This window comes from Hemicordylus capensis, chromosome 4, assembly GCF_027244095.1.
Source record: "Hemicordylus capensis ecotype Gifberg chromosome 4, rHemCap1.1.pri, whole genome shotgun sequence".
In the NCBI taxonomy this organism is placed as follows: Eukaryota; Metazoa; Chordata; class Lepidosauria; order Squamata; family Cordylidae; genus Hemicordylus; species Hemicordylus capensis.
Window position 1 is genome coordinate 155058520 of NC_069660.1, and position 24690 is coordinate 155083209.

The 24690-nt window shown below is 47.1% G+C and overlaps 1 protein-coding gene across 8 annotated transcripts in view; it reads right to left on the bottom strand.

The window, feature by feature from the left end:
• Nucleotides 1-24690, bottom strand: part of CACNA1E (calcium voltage-gated channel subunit alpha1 E) — a 673520-nt gene that overhangs the window by 510832 nt on the left and 137998 nt on the right. For 3 of the 8 annotated variants that reach the window (XR_008306367.1, XR_008306368.1, XR_008306369.1), the window contains exon 2: nucleotides 14911-15385. The exons of 1 other annotated variant lie outside the window; for it this stretch is intronic. Coding sequence is in view for 4 of the 7 variants with exons in the window: in XM_053247016.1 (XP_053102991.1) it covers nucleotides 14911-14948 (38 nt within the window). In the remaining 3 variants the exon portion in view is untranslated. Of the gene's footprint in view, nucleotides 1-14910; nucleotides 15386-24690 lie in introns of those variants that run through there. 4 more of the 8 variants (XM_053247021.1, XM_053247017.1, XM_053247016.1 and 1 more) reach the window with 3 other exon arrangements.

Genomic DNA, 24690 nt, shown 5'->3' on the forward strand with positions numbered 1-24690 from the left:
CTTGCCTCATGAAAGGGCCATCCCTGCCTGCCTGTATTCTAAGTAAGCAAAGCCATGAAGGGTCCTATAAGACTCAAGTCTCCTACATGGAGGGAGGGGCTGAAGGTGACACCATGTTTTCCCCATTCTCCCTTCTCCTGTGAGGTGTGACTGTGCCCGGTCAGAATAAGAAGAAATGCCAGACAAGCCATATGAGAAAGAGAGAAACCAATTTTGTGGGGCTGGAATGCTTAAGCTAGAAATCTGAAGCACCCTGGGTGCAAGATACTGCGCTCTGATGTAATCTATTGCTTGACGTGTATGGTAACAAGCCAGCCTTAAAGACCCATCTTTTTAGCCTGGCTTTTAATGATATCTAGTTTTAATTTTAATTTTGATGAGTTTTAATCTGGTTTAAATGGTTTTTTAAAATTTTTAATTATTTTATGATGTGTTTTTTATTTTAATGTAAACCTCCCTACGCCACTTTAGGAAGGGTGATATATGGACTGAATAAATAAATAAAACCTAGAAGCAAGGAGACTGCTAGCCAACTGGAAGCCAGTGCCAGAAAACCAACCAACAAGGGAAAAACAAACCTCCAAAATGGCACTCGAAACATCAAGATGTTTTGACTCGAAATGGGGTTGGTTTGGTTTGGTTTTGGTTTGCTCTGAACTCGAAACAGGCCCTTTATTTAAAGGGTGTTTTGTTTTGAGCTCAGAACACTTGAAATGGCCCTTTTCGAGTCAAAACATTTCAACGTCGAAATGCTGTGCACATCCCTAGGGTTTCCATCCAGGAGACTTTCCTACATGGCCAGAAAGGAAGAGACCCAGGAACCCTACACATGGGAAGACACTGAAAGAGTCCCAACACATGAAACAAAAAGTTGGAGAAAAGCTGCAGAAGAAGAGAGAATCTTTATGCAAAAATAAGACTTGGACACTTGTGGAACTACCCGCTGTAAGTAAGTCAGTAGGATGCAAAGGAACTTCAAAACCAAGTACAATGCAGAAGGAGACAATAAGGCTCTACACACAATCCGTATGTAGAGCCGAAAGAAGTTCTGCATGCTCTCCCTGCAGACGAGCGACCACCCCTCCCCAGGCAGATGTATTGCCAGCCTAGATGAGCAGCAGCTTCGCACGGGCACTCCTGCACTTGGCTATGGCTCGTCTGGCAGCTGTGGGGGTCAGGCAAAGGGAAGCGCCACTGCACAGTGACTGCCCCCCCCCCCGGAGCCCCAGTAATGCACCTCACGAGTGTGCGGTCCATTCCAAGGGTCCCCCTCCCCCTTCCCCAAATGTGTCCACCACAGACACACAACCAAAACAGCAGAGTTAACTAAGTGCTTGCTCTGTTAAGCTCATTTAAGAGGGAGGGTATTTAGGTGGGCTTGCCGCCCAGATTCAAATGGCTCCCATTGCTGCACACGAGCAGCAGGAACCGGGCTGAGCTCCCTTAGCCCGGTTTCTGATGCTCGTGAGAATCGCCTCATTGAATGCTACAAAGCCATTTTAGTAGCCAAGGGATACTTTCAAAAATACCGTGAAGACTATGAGGAGACATTTGCACCTTTTGCGACGCATACTTCAATGAGCACACTTCTCAGCATAGCAGCAGCAAGAAAGAGACAAGTTGATTGAGTAGATGTGAAAACTGCATTTTTACATGGAGAAATGGAGGAAAAGATCTACACTGAGCAGCCACCAGGATTTGAAGTACCTGGAAAAGAGAGGCTTGTATGTAAACTCCAGAAAAAGCATCTATGGCTTGACGCAAGCTGCTAGAGCATGGAATGAGAAACTGAATCAGATGTTTCTCAAGGAGGTGTTCATGCAAGGAAAGGCTGACCCATGCCTATACTCAAGATTCAAAAATATTTTGACGTATGCTGTTGATCTGATCATATGCTATGAAAAGAAACAAGACAGTAATGAGATTGCTGAGTACCTCAACAAAGAAGTGGAAGTGAAATAACTAGGAAGCTTTTCCTATTAAGTTGGCATTTATATAACAAGAGAAAAGGATGGAAGTTACCTTCTCAACCAGAAACATAAGATAAAGGATATCCTAGGCTCAGTGGGGAAATGTTTGACTAACAAGCAGAAAGTTGCTGGTTTGAATCCCCGCTGGTACTATATCGGGCAGCAATGATATAGGAAGATGCTGAAAGGCATCATCTCATACTGTGAGGGAGGTGGCAATGATAAACCCCTCCAATATTCTACCAAAGAAAGCCACAGGGTTCTGTGGGCATCAGGAGTCAAAACTGCCAGACAACTATCCAGGGGCGTAGCTAGCCCGCTGGTGGCCCATGTGCGGCCGCAGCGGGCGCGCCGATAGCCCCGCTCCCTGCATCTGATGTCAGACGCAGGGGATAGCCATGCCCCCGCATCTGACGTCAGACGCGGGGGCATGGTCAGGCTTGCGAACGGAGCCTTGAGGCTCCGTTCGGGATCGCTGCAGCATGCAGCAGTGATCTGCAGGCTGGTGCTGCGTTTGCAGCGCTGGTGCTACGAAGCCTGGTGCTGCGTCGCAGTGCAGCCCAGGAGCGGCTCTTCCACTTCTGGGCTGCGTTGCGAACGCAGCACCAGTCTTAGTTCCTGAAGGGGCCGCGCAGCCCCTTCAGGAGCTAGTTAGGCTGGCGCTGCGTTCACAGCGCCAGCCTTTGTTTAGCTCCCGAAGGGGCTGCGCAGCCCCCGCTTGGGGGCTAAACTACCGCCCCCGCATCTGACGTCAGACGCGGGGGGCGTGTCGGGGCCACTCTCTCGGCTCCTGATTGGCCACCGGCCCGGGTTCTTTGAACCCGTTGGCCCAATGGTGGCTCCGCCCCTGCAACTATCAATACAGATGAGCAATTGGGAAACTTCTGTACACAGCCACAAAGCCAGATATAGTTGCAGCAGTGGGAATTCTGAGCAGAAGAGTGAGTGTGCCAACTAAGAATGCCTGGACCACAGTCAAAAGGCTGGGAAGATACTTGAAGGGTAAAGCACACTTCAAACTCCTGATTTCAGCATGCAGCAGCCCCAGCCCCAAACAAGTGGGATACATGGACGCAGATTGGGCTGAAGACAGTACTGATTGCAAGTCCACAAGTGGACACCTGTTTTTCTATGAAGGCAGAGCCATCAGTCGGACTAGCCAGAAGCAGTTCAACATCCTTTCATCCACAGAATTTCATCAATCTTTCATCCACAGAAGAAGAGTACATATTGGCTGGCCAACCATGTCAAGAACCTACATGGTTACACAGACTTTGGAATTGATGAGCCAAAGCCAACTGATATATTACCCCTGCTAACTTGGCAAAGAGGCACCTTTTAACGTGGTGATTCTCTTTATTTAGCAGGGGGAGAGTAACTGGCCCTGTCTACCCCCAGTACAGTACCTCCAGTGACTGTTGCTGGTGTCTATCTTATGTTTCTTTTTAGATTGTGAGCCCTTCGGGGACAGAGTTCCATCTTATTTGTTTGTTATTTCTCCATGTAAACCACCCTGAGCCATTTTTGGAAGGGCGGTATAGAAATCGAATGAATGAATGAATGAAGAATGAATGAATGAATATTTAGGACAGACAATTAAGGGTGCATCCAACACAGTGATGGAAAGTCTTGAACAAAGCACACAGACACAAAGCACCACTATGTTCAAGAGACACATGAGAATGGGTGAGTTAAACTGAAGTATTGCCCAACTTGAGACATGACCAAACAGCTGAGCTGACCAAACTGCTACCAAGAGTCCAGTTCCAGATTTTTTAAGAGAAGATGGGAGTTGTGGATCGATGCACAAAACAATGGGAAGGGGTGTTGGAGATGCAGCTCCTGATGGCATTGACTCTTAGCACCAGCAACCCTATTGACCACCAGGGGCATTAGAGGTAAAGACAGTGAGCAAAGAGAATCTACTCTCTGACTACACTTTCTCTACGCTACTCCCCGCCTTTTAGACTGATAGTCTCAGGTTTCATTCTCTCACCTGGGGGACAGACTTCCTCTTCCTAATGCAGTGAACAGCTAGGCATGTTGGCCCTTCCTATTTCTCTGATGTCTACTAAATGCACTGCTTTACTTGTTGGAAGTTAAGGACTATGCGCTGTCTCTTGTCTCAATGACAGTGGAGGACAGACTAGTGAGTCAGAAGGCTAGAGGGTCAAGACATTGGTCATCCCTTCTCTACTGCTCTGACACTATCCTTTTGGAATGTAGATTGCTACTCTCAGAGACACTTCCTTTCTCTCTCCCTTCTCTTCCTGTTCCTTCTACCTTGCAACATGCAAGCTCCTCTCCCTGCACCATGTGTGCAGAGATGCAGAATCCATCTGCATCCAGCTAGCTAGATAGATTAGAGATCCTAACTCCTCACTTTCCTATCTAGAATGGAGTTCTCTAATAAATACAATTTATATTGATTTGAAACTATGAACTGGCTCCAAGTTACTTTACTCTCAGCATACACGCATGCCTAACTAAATTCCGCTGTGTTGTGCCTCTGTGCACTCTGCTATAATGAAAAAGGGTTTCTCCTACCAGAAAGAATTCCCAACAGGTTATGGGAGCCCAGTATTTTGAGCTGCATGTACTGCAACTAAAGAGTTAAGTCTCTTGGCAATTTATGTTGAAAACCCTGGAAATTGTAGAGTTTGGAGCTCATTATATAAGGGCAATTGGGTCTATATATTCTAAACAAAAAGCAAACATTAAGGTTAATGGAGAACTTACAGATTATTTTAGTATTCAAAAAGGTATTGGACAAGGTTGCTGCCTGTCTCCATTATTATTTATATTGGTCTTGGAAATTTTGTGCAGGATGATAAGGGAAGAGACCAAAATACAAGGATTGTCAATAGGGACACAAAGATACAAACGAAGAGCCGTTGCAGACGATATAGTGCTGTTTTTACAAGATCCTTTAGAGTCAATTGATATATTATTGGAAATATTAGAATCATATGGGAATTTGGCAGGGTTCTATATAAATAGGGATAAGACAAGGGTATTAATTAAAAATATGAACAAAGAAGAAATTGCAAAATTTGTCTTGAGATCTAGTTTCAATGGGGGGGGAAAGGTAAAATACCTAGGAGTTACACTTACAACAAATAATGCCTTATTGCTTCAAAATAATTATATTAAAATCTGGAAGGAAATAAAGATAGATTTATGTATACGGAATAGATTGAATTTATCGTTAAGTGGAAGAATTTCTGTTATTAAAATGAATGTTCTTCCTAAAATGCTATATTTCTTCCAGCATACACGAATGCCTAACTGAATTCCGCTGTGTTGTGCCTCTGTGCACTCTGCTATAATGAAAAAGGGTTTCTCCTACCAGAGAGAATTCCCAACATTACTTAGAACTCTAACTCCATGTCTCCAGACAATATTAACTAGAAGTGCTCTCCTTACTTGTGCACTTCTGCTGCAAGTGGGGTAGATAAATTATCTCCCCTCCAAATCTCTAACATGTAATATTATGGCGAGCAGGAGTGAATGAAAAGAGCAGAAGAACAATTCCCAGTCTTCCATCACTGAGCACCACATTGCACAGAAGCTGATCTGAGCTTGCCACCAAGGTTTCACTCAACATAAAGCCAATCATAACTGTATGATTCAAGTGCAAACACAGGTATGTCTCATAATACATGCCATATACCTTTAAAATGTAGCATGTTAGAAGTCCCTTGAAAGCTTAGAGTGAATGATACAGCTCCAAAAATCAAATCATACAATGCATGAATAGAAAATAGAAAACATTTATCCAGTTATGGGCCTCTGCTTGACTTCTGGACAGCTCTGCCATTAGATGCCAATCCTGGCACAAATGGGATTTCCGCTTTGGCTGCCTGTTTACTCATCCTGGTCAGTCAGTTCCCACCTATGGCGCGCCCACCAAACACAGGAGCCTCATGGGTTCTGCTCACCACAGGAACAGGGCAGAAACTCCTCCAGTATGTAAACTAAAGCAGAACTTTCCCCTTTTATTCACTTCTGACCATTGGCATGTTGAAAATCTAGCTTGAGCAGAAGGCAGTACACAGAAGTGGTCATGTGAATGATCCACCAGTTCGTAACTCAGCTGATATCACTACTCAATTTACTGCTTTCATGTTTGTCCGGGGAAAAAGAAGATGAGGTCATTCACACAACTGGGGGCGGGGGAGTGGGCGGAAGGCTGCACTTTATTCACCTTCCCCCAGATTATTGCAGGAATGTTGCTGGGAGTGTGGACCGTGCTCCCAGATAAGCAATCACTGCAGAACCAGGATGATGCATCCCAGGCTCCACGTATAACACAATGTACCAAGCACCGAGCACAGTGCATTGGGAGATTCCCCCAGGAGATCAGCACTCTAGGTGCCCATCTTTGTGACCATGTGGGCTGCAAGCAGCCCATGTGGTTACACGGCCACGGAGCCTGGGTTAAGGTAGCGCTCGCACCCTTGACCCAGACTAAAAGATGGACTACAAAGCTGGCTAGGGTTAGGCACTGCCACGCCAGGATCGGACTTGATCCCCACAGTTCTTATGTGCAGCCTATGCCAGGCTGGGCTTCCCTAGCCTGGGTTAGGCTACGTGTGAGAACATGATGAGTTACAAGAGAGCCAGTATACTGTAGTGATTGGAATGCTGAACGTGAACTAGGAAGATCTGGGTCCAAATTCCTGCTTGCTCACCCATGATGGCAGTGGTTGGCCTTGGGCAAGTCATTCACTCTTTTGCCCCAACTTTGCAGAGTTCTTGTGCAAATAAAAATGGGATAACCCCATGTATTAACACTGAGCTCCTTGGGGGGAAGGCTAAGATATGAAAAGTGATAAACAGAGCACATGCTGAAGCCACTATATGTCTGCTTCATGACATACTGAGTTCTGCACTGTTATCACACAGACTGCAAGCCAGGCCTTCACTGCACAGGCTGTAATAAAACGAGGGTGCCAAGAGCTACTCCTAATTCTTCTTGCCACTCAGATGTTTGGGGTGTGTGTGTTCACACACCTTGGCTAGTTTAAATGGCAGGGTACCAATCCACCTCCTAATACAATAATTATAATATAATGCTCCACTAGAATGGCATTATAGCATCTGTATATTACACTATTCATAAACTGAATGATTCAGCCCACATTGAAAATGTACTAGTTAACACAGTTTGGGCACAATAACTAGAATTATGGTCATTTTCACCCTCATCCAATACTCCAAAAGTCCTCATGGGGACTCTGACATATGGCTCAACAGACTCCAAGTAAATGAACAGACTCTGACTCTCATGTAGCCCTTCTACACACACTATATTAAACTGATACTGGGGTCAGATAGACCCATTTAAGCAACAGTTTAAAACATTATCTGCAGAAATAAAGCCTGATAGTCATACTAAATTATGCAGAATCAACAAGGATGGGGAAGTCTTTGCTAAGGTGAAAATTGATATTCAGATATGCCTCAAGACAAGGCAAAGCAAGCTTCAAGGATCAACAGGCCTAAATAGGTTGGCTCCAGAAGGACCCTAAGAGATGAGTGACCAACAATCAAATATTTCAAGGGAAATCCATTGGGTCCCCTATGCTTTGGACAAGGTACGTGTATACCAGGGGTTAGCAAGGAGCTTTTTCAGATGGTGACTTTACAGCAACTTTATTTTGGGAGGGTGTGTGTGTGTTCACATATCGGTCAGATTTGCCTCAAAGTCAGTGCGATATTTCAGAGAGCACTTCACACATGATTCAGGTTTTTCCCTCTGTATTGGAACCTAACCCGATTATGTCCAGGGTAAAAAAAAAATCCTCTCTTTTGCACCCGAGTGTTCATTATGCCCTGAACTTGCAGTAAAGCCTCATGGTAAACCATGCCGCCTGAAAAGCCTCCTGGCCAAGCACAGGTCTGAGAGCTGATGATGACTGGAAGGCCCATACAGTCAACCCCTAAGCCATCGTGGCACCATTTTAACATTTCCATGTCCTTCCCCCTGACACAGGGCAGATTTCCCAATTTCAAGAGGATACCAGGGTGGTTAACAAGCAGACTCAAAGAAGCTATGAATGGTGATAAGGCTTCTTTCAGGAAATCGAAATCTTGCCCACAGAACAAGGAAGAACACACGCTCAAGATCTGCACTGGACTAAGCAGCTGAAGTTAACAAGGGTAGAGCCCTCATTGCATCTCCATTGCTATCCACATTGCAAAGGATGCCTGTGATTCATTGTTTGGGATAAAGCAGCCAAAGGGCACAATCTAAGGAGTGCCTCTGGAATTGGGGGTCTATGCTGAGGTCAAGGGGAAAGCTCCCAGAGACTGACTTGAGCATCACGCTTCCAGCTGCCTATCCCCCATGGATGTATCTTTACAGCTGCACTCAAAAGAGCTGCCATGCTCTCCCAGAGCTGAATAATGCAACTTCTTCCCTGTTGCTTAGCAATGATTAACACAGGGGAGTGCAGAACCGACTCCCTGATTTTCCCTGGTGCAATGAGGGGCACGGGGTTTTTCTTCTCTGCTAAGGGTGTCATATATTCCAGGCACAGCTGCCATGGAGACCATCTCTTACTTGGCGGTTAACCTTCAGCCAGCCAGGTTCAGCACAAGCTGACAAATTACATGGCTTCAGTAGGAGGGGATTTGAGGATAGGGCACTCTCTGGGGGGAAAAATCTCAAATGGCGAATTCATGTATAATCCATCCCAGGAACTCAAGGTAGATGCGGTGGGCGGGGGTGTGTGTGTGGAATAATCAACCGGTATCCATAAAAGTATACATGGTGAAAATTTAAAAAGCATAGACATAGATTTTAAAAAACCAATTGATTGATGTTAAAGCCAACTAAAATTACGTCTGCAAGACTGAGTTTTGGATCGTTGCTGAATCTTGGTCCCACTCTACTGAAAACTGAAATGCCTTTCTTCTCCCTCCCATAGAACACCAACTCAGATTCCAGCAGAAGGGGGCAAAAGATTCAGTAAGGATCCCAAAGGTTTGTTCTTGGATATATTTCAAACATGAATGGAAACAACAACCACCACACACACACATTTACTGTAATTATTTTCTTTTCTTATACAGAGAGGCGCTTCACACGATTAGTGGAAAGTGCCATTCGAGGTAGTGCAGGGAGAGCAGGCTTAGCCACTCTCCCCGCACACGGGCAGGGGGCCGTCCCTGGGCGGCCGGATCAGCCGCCCACATGACTGCCTGCTCTGTCACGGAGCCAGCAGGGGCGGCGGGGATCGGTGACCAGCCGGCCCCCAGAAGTTCCAGGACGCCCCGCGCAAGTGCACGGGGCATTCTGGAGAGAGCCCCCAGGGCCGGAAGGCTTGTTTCTGCCTCCTGGCGGGGGTCTCCTTGTGTTGCCGTGGCGTGGAGCCACACCGTGGCAGCACACGGTCAACAAAACGGGGTTAGTGGAGCACTTGCTCCGCTAACCTCATTCAAGGGGAGGGATAGTTTTTGAGGTTTGCTGCCAGGAACCATACGGTTCCCGTGGCAGCAGACGACCAGGGGAAATCGGGCTAGGCTCCCTGAGCCTGATTTCCCCTAGTCATGAGAATAGCTTCAGTATCTCACAAAAACTATGGCAGTGTTGTTGGCACCGGACACACACTCAGCCTTTATGAAAACAGAACCGCTCATGCCATTGACACGTTTCACATACCTGGGGCCAAAGTACACCTGATGCGGTTAAAGGTCTGCCCACGTTTCTTTTTTAAGACCAAGGCACCTGCAGGGGATCAGGGTCCTGGCACTGGGCGAGTAGAGGCACTCTTACCCCTGGACTTTGGGGCCAAAGTCCAGGGCCTCCACACCGCCTGGAGGCCCCCAAATCCTCTTTAGTCTGTCCTGGGTGAAGTGGTTTGTGCCCTCAAGAACCTACGTGTTAAAAAGAACGATGCTTAACTTGCAGCGGGGGGTGGGGGGTGAGCCTCCAAAGGCCTTTATGTCCAGGCTCCAAAATTATCTAGGTGCACCTCTTTGGGGGAGAGCATGAATCCTCCCTATTGTGCCATTTTCTCACCTGAAATTGTCCCCTCTGAAACTGATTTTATCAGTTATCTATAATCACCCATCTGTTTAATTATTAGATATTTGGTATACAGTTGGACCTTGTTATCTGCCGTACTGGCATCCCTGGTTTCATGTATCCATGGTCAAGTTATATATACCTGACCTCATTATCTGTGGTTCAAAAAATAGTCTAAATTCACCTATCTGTGATTCCTGGGTGGTTAGAAATGACTTCCAATGACATTTCTGGCCACCATTTCACACCATTTTGTGTTATTGGGAACTCACAGCCGGGCTCTGCCCCTCAGGCACCCCTGCACCCCTGCTGAAAGGCTGTCAGCTTCCCCTTCCTCCTCGCTATCTGAGATCCAGGGTGTGACATCCCCCCCCCCTAATAATGAACAAGGCAACATTCCTCAGGGGATGACTGTACTTGTGAAAGTGAAACCCTCCCAGGCAGCCTCCTGTGCCCTTCCTCTTTTTATCCAAGTCCAGCAGTTCAGCAGAACAGTGACTGCATGTTTCGTTCCATAATTCCACTTCTACAAGGGCTAGAGCTTAGCTTTTTTAAAAAATGAAATATGAAATCCAGGCGAATCCGGGTGGGCTAAGCAATCCGAGTGAGATGCTTAAAATCTATCTGATAACTGGAATTTCGGGGGGCATGGCAATCTTAATCCTAGGCTGCTCTGCTCTGTCTTGGTGCGCGCGCACACACCACCGTCTGTCAGTCTCGAACAGAGAAAGAATGACACCGCCCACCCCCCTCCATCCCCCCTGGCTTCAGGCTGGTTCCTGCCCACCCAACCACGTGCCACCATCCACCCCACCCATGCACAGTAGTGTTGCAACTTGCAAATTCAGCTTAAAAACCAGTCACTCACTCACTCACTCACAGGGGAGAAAAAAAAATCAGAACAAATCTGAGGCGTGTGTGCCCAACAGTATTCACTTCAAAATTTGCTGCAGCAGGAATTTTGCAGCCATAGGCAGCTGCCTCTCTTGCCTCTCCTTTAATCCGGCCCTGATTGCTGGAAAGCTGGAGAATGTGGTACACTTCTCTATTTCCTGCCTCCTCCTCACTTTTTCAGTCCATTTTTTAAAAATTCTAGGCGCCTATCCCTTATTCCCATTGACTCAAAGAAGCTCTTCTCACGATCCATGAGAAGAGCTTCTGTTGGGTTTGCGGGGAGAGCAGGCTTAGCCCGCTCTGCCCTCAGATGATCAAAGTGGGTGGCTGGATTGGCCACCCACACGACTGCTGGCTCCATCACGGAGCCGGTGGGGGCTGCAAGGATTTGGGGCCATGCAGCCCCCAGAATTCCCAGGATGCCCTGCACAAGTGCACGAGGCTTTGTGGAGAGACCCCCGAGCCCAGGAGGCTGGCTACACCCTCCTAGTCAGGGGTCTACTTGTGTGTCGCCACACACCACGGCGACACATGAGCAAAAAAATGAGGCTAACGCAGTGCTTGCTCCATTAACCTCATTTAAGGGGAGGGGGAATTAGGTGGGCTAGCTGTCTTGGGAGCACCGGGCTCACCTGCGAATCCGGTAGTTCCCACAATCACTGGGAAGCAGGCTAAACTCCCTTAGCCCGCTTTCCAGTGATCGTGAGAATAGCCTCAAGGTCCCGTTATCTGCGGTTTTGTTATCCACGGTTGTAGAACAGAATGGGCCACCTGTATTACAATCAAATTTTGATGTTACTATCATTGATTCAGTACCTTTAAATTTAATAATAATGTTTGAAACTATTTTTTCATCATTCAAGGACTTCTTTCAGAAATTCACACTTTTGTGTGTTTTATATTTCCCCAGATTAAATAATGGGTCTGTTCTTATGATCACAAAAATCAGGCTAGGAAAATCCTAGCCCGATTTTTGTGATCGTAAGAACCACCGTGCTCGCAGCCGAGCCTGGTGGTCCTAGAGCGGCTAACCCGCTCCTGTAGCCCGCCCCTTAGCCTGGGTTTGCGGAGCGAGTGCTCCGCAAACCCAGGCGATCTGCTCATGAGTAGCCGCGGTGCGCCTCCGTGCCACGGCTATTCGCCTCCCGGCTCGGGGGTCTCCCCAGTATGCCCTGCGCGCTCACGCAGGGCATACTGGGGCTTCTGGGGGCCATGTGGCCCCCGAGCTCCCCAGCCCCTGCCAGCTCCATCTCGGGGCCGGCCATCATGTGGGCGGCCGATCCGGCCACCCAGGGCTCCCTTCCCGTTCAGCGCCCTAAACCGGGTCTCACTGATCTTGAGACCCAGTCCAATGGCTACTTGGCCATCTCTTTGTTTGGCAAAATAGTGGCTGACAGTCTGGGAGACCAGTGGATGTCTCTGAATTGGAAGACAATGGCTCTGAAGTACCCTGAATGGAGGAAGTCATCAAAGTCTAGAATAGTGATATATGCCCACCTCCATGTGATGCAGGGGCTGAGCTAGGCAGGATATGTCAGTGTAAGGCAAGGATGCACAACTTCAGCTGTTGATTGAAATGGCCAGTGATCAGGAAAGATAGGCGTTCAAGTTCACCAAGAGCCGGGGATGGGGCTAAGTTGTGCAGCCTTGATGTAAGGAGAGAACAAAAGAAGCAGCTTGAGGCAGATTCTGTGCATAAAACTATAACAAGCAGATAACTTCAGAGAGACTGGAATGGAAAAGCTGAGCAGAGAACTGAAACACCTTAGGGTGCAGGGTTTTCTCTCTGGAGATCTGAATTAACCTAATGGTCCTTCTAGGAGTGCTCTGCTATAGCAACTGCATCTAATGCTCAATTTGTATATTTGACTATAAACCAAATATTACAAAGACACCATAAGCCTCTAGTAAGCTTTGCTCCAGAAGCCTGAATTAGAGAAGTACTGCACCCCTTGATCTTCTCACCATTTAACAAAATGGATAACATGCCTAACAATATATAAACACATACTACTGTATCAGCTCTCTTGGTACAGAACTGGTTGAGGTTGATGCAACACAGTATGCCATTAGAGAACTCAAATCCATCAAGCTTGAAAAACATTTTGCTTTAAAACAGACACATAGCATCATAACACAACAACAGCAAACTTTATTTGTTAGCCACCCCATAACAAATTGTTATCTGGGTGTCTCACAACAGAGGATTAAAATATACAATAAAAACACACAACACATTAACTCATAATAGACCAAAAAAAAGTGAAACGAAAATACAAAATACAGTACAAAGCAGGTTAAAAACTCATTTTTAAATCAGATCAAATCTGAAAAACCAAATTTAAAAGGCCTGGGTGAAAAAAAAGGTCTTTACCTGGAATCTAAAAGAACAAAGTGATGAAGCCAGATAAACCTCACTGGGGAGGCTATTCCATAAACAGGGTGCACACAGAGGCGCTCTTAGCCATGGACCTTGGGGATCTGGTCCATGGCCTCCTGTCTCCAGGGGAGCCTCCAAATGTCCTGGGTGGCCTCCCCAGAGCCCTGCTGCTGACCCGCACCCACAGCGCTGATGCCCCACTGTGCCGATATTCACCGGCATCCCGATGCACACCCTCTATTGTTCACAGGAGTAGCAGCAACTGCTGCAACTGTGCTCTCAGCCACCGGAAGGTGGCTTTTGCACAGGCTGAAGGGGTGAGGTGAGGAGCACAAAGGGAGGCATGCAAAGGAGCAAGTGCAGCGTGAGACTCCTCGCCCGGGACAGAGGATGGCGGCTGCGAGGGATGAGCCCAGCCAAATGGGGGAGGCATCGCTGTTCCTCAGCTGCTGAGGAAGAATCAGGAAGTGGACGCCTCTTAGAGCAGGAGAACCAGTGGCCAGGCCTGCCCATCCCTGGATCTGCTTTAAGGAGCTATGCAAAGAGAACATGGAAAGTGCTCAACTTGGTTTTTGGGGCATCCGGAGGAGGGCCTCCAAAGAAGTTCTTAAGATACAGGTAGGGACATATGGGTAAGGACATAAGAAGATCTTAAGGTACAATTGCCATACTTGAGCAAATAGCATGTCATGGCCCTCTTTATATCGCCAATACAATGTGAGCAATGGAAGGATGCTGTGGATGGAGTTTTTTCACTTCATGGGGAAGATTAACCAATTGCCATACTTGAGGTCCAGAAGCAACTTCTCCCAGTTCTGTTGGTTATTGAGTCTAAGGTATGGTCAAAGTACAATGGGTGAGACCAGGGAGGTAGTTCTCCCAGGGACATTTGTCTCCCCATCCTTGAACAAGGAGGAGACAAATTCCTTGGGCCCCTGAGTGAGCTGGGGGGCACTGGCTGGGTAACAGCTTGCTCTTTGCCCTTGTACTCATGCCTCTCTGAAGAAGGCAGGCGGGAGGGGCCCTTCTTTATTTTTTGTCCCAGGGCCCTCTCCAACCTTGGTATGCCCCTGGGTGGGACTACAAGACCAAGACCAAGTCTAGAGATCTCTCTCTCAGAACTTATACTACTGTTTAGTGACTCTGAAGAGACCTTGGTGTGGAACATATTTTGTTAGGGGGCTAAAAGAAGGAAGATCTTGTCTAGTGGGTTGACCACCCTGAATGGTCTTCTTGCTCCCTTCAGCCCTACAATCAATAATATTTATGAAATATTTTTCTGTTCAAAATACAAAAAGTATTATACAACAAAATTAAAAAGAAAACAGTACAAAAACTACCAATCCAAATGCAAAAGGAACATACCATAACTCAGTGGCAGCAGAAAACAAGACCAGCTGGTCAGCCCTGGGGAAGGAGTCTTAAGCAGCCAAGTCCTAATTAAATGGCAAACTGTGTGTACAGATGGTCCATGGGCAGGGTGTTCCAAAGAGTTGGAGCAACTACCAAGAAGGCTCTGCTCCAAATCCTCACCAGTCTCACCTCCAAAAAGGAGGGAGCCTGCAGTAAGCCTCCCTTGCCAATTTCAGAAGCTGAGGAGAAATAAACTTTGAACTGAGCCCTGTACTTACTCCCACTCCTTCCGCCTTGCCTGGGGTGTGCTCTGCATCTTATGTGCTTCATGTGCCTTGATGATATCCCGTTGTTCAATCAGCCCTCCTCGCCGGCGCTTGATCACTTCAGGGCTTACAGGGATGAGCTGACTCTGCCCCACGTTGTACGTGCTGCTACCATCCAATCCCAAACTGGATTCCCTCTCCTGTGACCGCAGCTCATAGAGGGCATCAAAGCTGGCAGTGCGTGAGACCAGGGTGTCAGCCGAGGCCTCCGGTTCTAGCAATGTGCAGGACTGAGTGGATTGCATCAGTCCCAGCCGGTGCTTCCGCCATGCCTCTTCCTCTGGCAAGGCCAGCGCATACCTCTGGGCATCATTGTCCAGCTCGGCAGCTCCACCAGCAGGAAAGGAACCTGCCTCCGGGAGCATGGGAGTGCTGAGGGGACATGTGCCAAGGCTGAGCATCATGAGCACAGCTGCAGAACATCACTCTAGAGGAGGCAAAACAAGAGAAGAAAAGTTATAGGCGGCTTGCTTTCAGGATCTAGATGCAAAGGCAGATCCCAAGTAGACAGACAGACTCATGGAAGCGGAAGCTGCCCTATTTACAACCCCTCGTAAGCTGCATTCTGCCATATCAAAAATACCAACATAACACAATAAAGAATCCCTAAAATGTGGGAGGATTGTTCTCGTAATTTGTATGCTGCAGAAGAGGTTGGATTTATTTAATCAAGAAGCAATCACTTCAAACACTTATGCTCCCTCTCTTGTAGCACATAACTAGAACTGAGCAGCAACCTGCAGAGGTTAGGGATGCCTCCCACCCCCCACTCCCAACTACAATTTGTTGACTCCATAAGCAACTTAATCGCATTGTTTTATTCATATATTATATCCTGCTTTCTGCAATGTCAGGTTCAGGATTGGGGGGCGGGGGCTTTAAGACAAGACCTCCTCAGTAGGCCATCTTAACCTGGACACAGTAGCTCACAGAAATGGGGAATTCTCTCATTCTGCTTCTGATCTTTTGGGGGTGTTCCATGCCAAGTAGTGCTGTTGGGCAGCAAACCTTCTGCTGGTCTTAGAGTCTGGCAAAGTGTTTATATTTTAACCTCACCACTTCAGAGGACAATTTCCTCCCTTTGGGGGGGGAGAGAGAGAGAGAGAGTATCTGTCTGTCTGTCTGTCTGTCTGTCAAGTCAGTCTCACACTTCATCTTCACTGTCCAATTAATGCAACGAACAAAATGGGCTCTAGCCCATTAAAGTTTATACCACATTACATTTGTTAGTTTTTAAGAGGTGCCACGGGACTCCAGTTCTGGGACTCTTTGTTGATATGTGCTTCAAAAGACTACCTCTGAAATGAATAATTTAGGGAATTTTAAGCTATTATTTCACAGCATGTTGTGAAATGTCACACTGACCCAACCAGCAGTACATATAGCCAGAGCAGAAGTGAAATGGCACAGCTGGTGTGCAGGCCCACCAGGGATCATAGAGACTTCCCTGTGGTCCAGGGTGTGCGTATAAAAGACTGAAAGGAGGAGGGGTCTGGAGAGCAGCAAGGGCACCCTACACACACCATATGCCTTCCTAAAGGGACTCCTGTGGGGACAGAAGTGGCTGGGGGCAGGAAGAGAGAAGATAAAAAAGAAACTTCTGGTGATGAGATGCATCCCTGGCACTGCACAGCAGAGAGGAGCAGACAGGAACACAGAAGCCTGGAGAGCAGCTGGTGATCCAGGACGGTGGAGGCAGGCTAGGGTCCACAAAAATAAAACCATGTGGCTTAATCTGCTATGCAACCATTAAAAGTGGTGTGGCAGTATTTTTCACCTGACCAACAACTGCTAGTGCTAGATTAGGCTAAATTCCATTTAAACAAGTAAGCTGCCTTTTATTTTTTATATACTAAAGTGATGAATTCACTACTAATACAACATTACTGCATCCTTGAACCTCTCATATTGGCCCCAGCTAAGGAGAGTCCAAAGCTAAAAAACTAAGGTGGTTTCCTTTAGAGCCTATTATCTACCCACTGCCAGCCATGGGCAAACGTGGAAGGACCTTAAAGCTTGAAGTCAAAACCACAAGGGCCCAGCAGAGAACCAGGAACATGGGGTCAGGGTACAAGCCAGGGGTCAACATCAAAACCAAGGGTCAAAGCCAAGCAGACAAACCAGGATCAAACCACAAGCCATGAGTCAGAGTTGAAACCAAGGGTCAAAGCTCAGCCAACAAAGAACCGGCAGGAATGAAAGTCAAGTCAGCCCAAGAACCAGGATCAAGAACCACAACAAACCAGGACTATTTTTTTTAAAGGTCTTTTAAAGGCCCAGTGGTTCACACGATGGGGCGAAATGGGGCTAGCCTCCACTAGCCCAATTTCACCCCATCGTGTGAATAGCCTCCATGTCTGGCAAGGCTGCTGTAGTGTAGCTGGCTGGCAGCAGTATGCAGCTTCTCACAATCCCCAGCCTTAAACCCAAGCAATTCCCGACACCCATTCAGGTGGACCCAAATTCTTCTCTGCTCAAGAATGTGGTATTTCTCATCTCACCACCGTCAATCAGCCATAAAGATGGGATTTTTGGACAAAACCTCCCCAGTGCCCCAAGTGGCTTCAACTTTTATTTTCAGATACCTAGCCCAACCTTAGGACGAGCAGGCAGATTGGGATATTACAGGTCGTTATTTTACTTCAGCTTCTTGACCTTCTACTGAGAGAAGGATCCTTAGAAACTGTTATTTCCCCAAGGCTGCCCCTTGAAGCTTAGCTCCCACTAAAACGGGGTTAGCGGAGCACTCGCCCCACTAACCCCGTTTCAAGGTGGGATCATTTAAGGAGGTTTGCTGCCAGGAGCCACGCAGCTCCCATTGCAGCACATGACTTCCTCAAACCAAGCTGGGCTCCCTTAGCCCGCTTTTGGGAAGATGTGAGAATAGCCTCAAAGTCAGCTACAAACAAGGAAAGAAATCGTGGGTTATCACTCACCTAGCCACTCCACATTATCCCATCTTTATCCACAGAGAGCTCCACCATTTGGGAGGCTCTCTCTCTCTACTGCTAATGCTGCCCAGAGCACATTTCTAAATAATAATCAGAGCTCTAGGTCAGATCCTGTAAACCCAGGTTTGATCAACATTAGGTAGCCTGGAACAAGACTTTCAAAAATTCCAAATCTGATCAAATACCCAGCAGCAGTTGGTTAGACCTCTCTGGCACACTGCTAAACAGGTCTACTTTCCTAATTGCCTCCATGCCCACTAACATATATTCTCTTCTTTCCAAGGGTAATACACAGCAAAGTTGTCTGAAGTCAGCTGCTTAAGCACTGAAAAGAGTAAAGTAAGTGCAAGATAGCATCTTGAGCAGTAGGTGGTGCTGTACTTCTAGCTACAAAACTCTCCCCAGGTACCTGTAGCATTAGCTTTGACTCTTGTGCTGTGGGGTCTCTGACCTGAGCACATTTGCAAGGACAAACATTATCAATGAGTCAGCAGCAACTATGTTGTTCCTGGGATGAACCAGGACAGAATTAGTGTTGTGGTATTTGAATACATATGAAAGATTTTTAATCAGGGGGAATAAGCAACAGAGAGCACAACTCTAGCAGGGCTTAAGGCAGCTTTTCACCAGTGGCTGCTCATTATAAGGTGGAATCAGTATGCAAAATAGCAGGCTTCCTCAGTCCAAGCCCCAGATGATCTCCTGTCACCAGTTTGTGACTGCTGGATAGAATGCAGAGCACTTCAGAAGTCATTCTGTGCTTTAGAACAGCCATGACTTTAAGCTGCCACAAAAGAAAGTGGACATAGGCCATCCAAAACAGACAGGATGCCATGAAAAACTAATTCAAGAGCTTGGGGAACCTCTTCAAACCTTACACTTAGATCATTGGTCTATCTAGCTCGGGGCTGCTCAACTTCGGCCCTTCTGAAGATTTTATTTTATTTCATTTTATTTATTAATTATGGGATTATGGCCTACAATTCCCACAATCCCTGGCTATTGGCCACTGTGGCTGGGGATTATGGGAGTTACAGTCCAAAAGCAGCTGGGTGGCCTAAGTTGAGCAGGCCTGACCTAGCTCATTGTTGTCTTCACTGACTGACAGGGGGTCTACAGGGTTTCAGACAGGGGGCTTTCCCAGGCCTAAATGGTGATGCCTGGGACTGAACCTTCTGCATGGAAAGCATATGCTCTGCCACTGCCTGAGCTCTGCCCAGGAGGAGGTGGTGCAGAATGAGAGAAAGGAATAGAAGAGGGAAAGGGGAGATGGTGCAGTTGCAGAGGAGAGTGACACCGATCTGGAAGGGAGGATGAAGGAGAGCTCTGAAGTGGACTAAATCCTTTGTCTTGGACACAAGACTTTTGCAATGGGCAGATGTAGAATAAGCGGCCTTGTATTCCAGAGGTTTTCAAACTGTATGCAGAGGAACCCTGGTGCTTCTTGAAGCTTATCAGCGTGACTCAGTGAAAAATCAGTAATAATGGATAAGACAGCTTGTCCATCACTCCTGATCTTCCCCTGCTATGTGCAGCTGCAGGAGTGCTGGGTGTGTTCCTTTCTCAACACACGGAAAACAAGAATATTCACAAACAGCAACTTAACATGTTATAAAAACTGAAGGCTGCCAGTGTTTCAGTCTCACAGTCACCAATTTTATTGTCTATTAGATAATGTCTAGGGATTCTCCACCAATGGAGCAGGGGCTGTATCATTCCAGCCATTTATGTTAAATGAATGAGTTCCTCCAACCCAAAAGGTTTATTGGCTCAGTGGCACATGGATCTGGATTTATATCCTTTAGTCATATATTCACATTATAGTTGATGTCAGCAGTCTATGAAACCCCACCCCCACCCCCACCAAAGGGATCATTGTTGGAAAGGAAGTTAGATAGAGGATGGTGGGATAATGCCCATCCTGAGTGTGGAGAGGGGGAGTAAACCCCTGTCAGCATGCTGTATCATCTGCAGAGAACTGATCAGTGAACTCCCAACCTGAGTGGCACAACGTGGGGAGAGGGATTTCTGAGTGGCACAGCATAGGGAGAGAGGAAAGCTGGTCTTGTGGTAGCAAGCATGACTTGTCCCCCTAGGAACTGACAGAGGAAGTGTGACTCTGTTGGTCCTTTTGGATCTCACGGCAGCTTTCGATACTATCGACCATAGTATCCTTCTGGAACGTCTGAGAGTGTTGGGGGTGGGAGGCACTGCTTTGCAGTGGTTCCGCTCCTACCTCTCGGACAGATTCCAGATGGTGTTGATTGGAGACTGTTGCGCTTCAAGATCTGAGCTTAAATATGGTATCCCTCAAGGCTCCATACTTTCTCCAATGCTTTTTAACATTTACATGAAACTGCTGAGAGAGCTCATCAAGGGATTTGGAGCTGGGTGTTACCAGTACGCTGATGACATCCAGATCTATTTCTCCATGTCAGCTTCTTCAGGAGATGACATATCCTCCCTAAATGCCTGCCTGGAAGCAGTAATGGGCTGGATGAGGGAGAATAAACTGAAGCTGAATCCAGATAAGACGGAGGTACTTATTGTGCGGGGTCGGAACTCTAGAGACGATTTTGATCTGCCTGTTCACACTTTTGATCTGCCTGGTCACACTTCCCCAAAAGGAACAGGTTCGCAGTCTGGGATTACTTCTGGATCCACGTCTCTCCTTGGTTTCTCAGGTTGAGGCAGTGGCCAGGGGTGCTTTCTATCAGCTCCGGCTGATACGCCAGCTGCGCCCGTTTCTCGAGATCAAAACAGTGGTACATTTGTTGGTAACCTCCAGACTTGACTTTTTAAATGCGCTCTACATGGGGGCTGCCTTTGTACGTAGTCCGGAAATTTCAGTTGGTCCAGAATGTGGAAGCCAGAATGTGTAAGTCTCTGGGTCATCTCGGAGAGACCACATTACTCCTTAGACCCGGGGCCAAAGCCGTTTCTGGGCAAAATACAAAGTGCTAGTTAAAAAGTCCTAAACGGCTTTGGCCCCGGGTATTTAAGAGAGTGTCTTCTTCACTATGAGCCACACCGCCCATAGAGGTAATCTGAGGAGGTCCGTCTCCAGTTACCGCTGACTTGTCTGGTGGCTACACAGAGACGGGCCTTGTCGGTTACTGCCCGAGATTGTGGAATGCACTCACTGTTGAGATACGATCCTCCCCATCTCTGGCAATTTTTAAAAAACATCTGAAAACCCATCTTTTCACCCAAGCTTTCCCAGCTTTTAAAAACTATCTGTTTTAATTTTATGGTTGATTTTGAATTGTTGAATTGCTTTAACTTTTTATATATGTTTTAATTGTTTTATGTTAACCGCCCAGAGACGAAAGTTTGGGCAATATAGAAGTCTGATAGATAGATAGATAGATAGATAGATAGATAGATAGATAGATAGATAGATAAATAAAGCAGGGTCCGCCCTGGTTGCATTTGAATGGGAGACCACATGTGAGCACTGTAAGATATTCCCCTCAGGGGATGCAGCCGCTCTGGGAAGAGCAGAAGGTTTCCAGTTCCCTCCCTGGTTTCTCCAAGATAGGACTGAGAGAGGTTCCTGCCTGCAACCTTGGAGAAACCGCTGCCAGTCTCTGTAGACAGTACTGAGCTAGATAGACCAATGGTCTGACTCAGAATATGTCAGCTTCCTATGTAGCCTATGTTAGCTCTCCCCCCATCTCACCCCCACCGCAGTCATACAGTACTGGAGTTTGGGCAGAGGCGTAACTATAGGGGGGCAGGGGGGGCACGTGCCCCGGGCACCATCTTTTTGGGTCACATGGGGGGCGCCGCCATGACCAAATATATTTTTTAAAATTTTAATACAAATTTCTCCTGCTCAGTGCAGCAGCGCTGCAGCAGTCAAGGGAGCGCATCGGCACCCCCTCCCCCACGAGCGGTCCCTTCTGCACCGCCCGCGCCCCCCCCCATTGCTTTGCTGGTGGCCAGTCAGTGGCCTGGCTTGGCGGCGGCGGCGGGCGCCGCGGCGGGCGCCTTTCATGCTGCTCACTGCGCCTGCCCTTGGCTGAGGCTCGCTCGCTCCGTCGCTCGCTTAGTCTGGAACAGCCAGAAAGAGGCCCTCTAGTGGTTTGCCAGCCAGAGGGTCTCTAGTCAGTGACGCACGCATGCGCAACTCGGCCGGCATGCCGTGTCGCGCTGCGCATGAGTGCAGTGCGTCCGTCCTCCTCTGTTCGCCTGCACGTGGTGGCGCGGTCGCCGTTGCGGAGGAAAGCGTGGTTGCTGGGGCTGGGGCTGCACTGCAGCAGGCGCAGGCAGGATGACAAGGACACACACGGACACCCGCACAGAAGAAAGGATTCGGCAGCGGGCGGGTGGAAGCAGCAGACCAAGTGTCAGGGTGAGAAATTGAATGAGTTGCAAAAACTACAGAAGCCACATGTGGGGGAAAAAACATATTAAAGAATCAGGCTTTTATTTAGCTGCCCAACTATGGTTCTCAGATGCCTAACAGGTGTTAATGTTTGCATTATACGCTCCTCACTCCGCCCCAAAAGAAAGAAAAACAATCATAAAGATTCTTTGGCACTCAATATTAAATGCATGCATGTATATGGAACTGAGAGTCAATTCCCACAGCCTGGGTAGTACAGCAGTGTGAGTTGACTCAAGCAGTGTAACATAGCTGCCTGTGCATTGTTACAAGGTGTTTCAAGAGAGTTTTACCATGAGTTCTGCTTGCTGGCATGCTCGTTTTTGCACTGTGAAAGCTTGCCTTGTGATCTCAGTTTACGCTGAAGTGCTCCTATAACAGCTCCATCTCAGAAAAACCTGCAGTGTTAGCTTTAACAAGTGCCTGTGGTATCCTGCTAAAGACACAAAGTTTGGCAAGAAAAATGGGGGAGGGGGTTATATGCCAGGACCTTTGGAGATTGTCTTGTGAGGAAAAACCTAAGTATAATGTGGTGTGTATCATCAATCATTGCATCATAATTCTGTTGTTTGAGATACAAGCCAACTCCACAGGGTTGTTGCTTGTGAGGAAAAACCTAAGTATAATTTAGTGTGTATCATCATTGCATCATAATTCTGTTGTTTGAGATTCAAGCCAACTTCAGAGGGTTGTTGTGAGGAAAAAACACATGTGTGTCAGTCAGATGTATGCTGGGGGGGCGCGGCGGGGGGGGGCGCAATTCCAGTGCTTGCCCCGGGCGCCGTTTTCCCTAGTTACGCCTCTGAGTTTGGGGTTGGTTGTACAGCTAACTACACAGCCAGCTCTGAATTCGAGCACTATAGCACTCTCCGTGCATGACTATTGTAATGCACTCTACGTGGGACTGCCTGTGTATGTATTCCGGAAACTACCATTGCTACAGAATGCGGCAGCCAGATTGGTCTCTGGGGCAACTCAAAGGGACCACATTACACCAGTTTTAAGGGAACTGCATTGGCTGCCAGTATGTTTCTGGGTGAAATACAAAGTGCTGGTTATTACCTATAAAGCCTTTAATGGCTTGGGTCCAGGCTATTTAAGAGAGTGCCTCCTTTGTCATGAACCCTGCCACCTGTTACAATCTCTGGAGAGGCCCAGTTATGGTTGCCACCGGCACGTTTGGTGGTGACTCAGGACTGGGCTTTCTCTGTGGCTGCCTTGGGCTTTGGAATATGCTCCCTACTGCAATAAGAGCAGCTCCTTCTCCATTTGTTTCCAGGAAGCCTATTCTCACAGGCTTTTAATTCGAATTAATTTTAATGATTTGTTTTAAGAATTGTTTTGTGCTACTGTTTTTATTTCTGTTTTATGCTACTGTTTGATTTGTTTCACGTATTTAAATCTGTGCAGATTTTTAAATATTGTTTTAAATTTTGTACACCGCCTAGAGATGTACATATCAGGCAGTATAAAAATGTGATAGATAGATAGATAGATAGATAGATAGATAGATAGATAGATAGATAGATAGACGTAGCTGTTAGTGTAGAGACATTTCAGGGCTAGCTGCACATCTTGCCTCCAACCTGAGTCACACGGCACTAGCTGAAGAGAGAGCCCTTTTTGCTTGAATGGTAGGGATTGACCCTAAAGGGTGCCAATTCCCTACACCACTACCTTTGGTTACACCACTATTCTAGTGTAATCAACAATTAATATTCTGTTCCTGTGAATTTGTTTGACACATGTGGAAACTCTCATTGGGAGGAACTCTCTCTCTCTCTCTCTCTCTCTCTCTCTCTCTCTCTCTCTCTCTCTCTCTCTCTCTCTCCCCCCAGTATTTTTCTGCATACTTCAGGAGTCCACTCAGGTGTGCCTAAACCACAAATTTGTGGCCTCAGTTCACTGCCTTCCTGGGTGGCCTGGGTGACCACCAAGAGGTGTTTGTTTGTTTGTTGTTAGATTTTTTAAAATATAGCCTTTCATTAAAACAATCTCAAAGAATGACATTAAAAGTCTGAGTGGCCTCCGTGTAACTCAAGAGCTAGGGCGATGATGACAGCAAAAGCTTGCATGATGCTGAAGCTGGAGTTTGTACAAGCACACAAAATGTCATGGTCTGTGTAATCCAAGTTTACTGTAGCTAAGGATATTGTTTGTTAAAGATAAATTATTCAAGCTGCTCTTGCAGAAGCTAAGCTTGTGAAGAAACCAAACGATTTCATTTGGCTGTGCAGTGATCAAAGGAATATTTGAAAAGGAAACAGGAAACTGGACCATTTCCCTAAAACTAGCATTTCAGCTAAAATAATTGAGGAGCAGTGCTTGAAGGGAGAAGGGCAAGGCAGGAGGCCTTTAATGAAATCTACGAGCCCCCACATCCCCACCCCT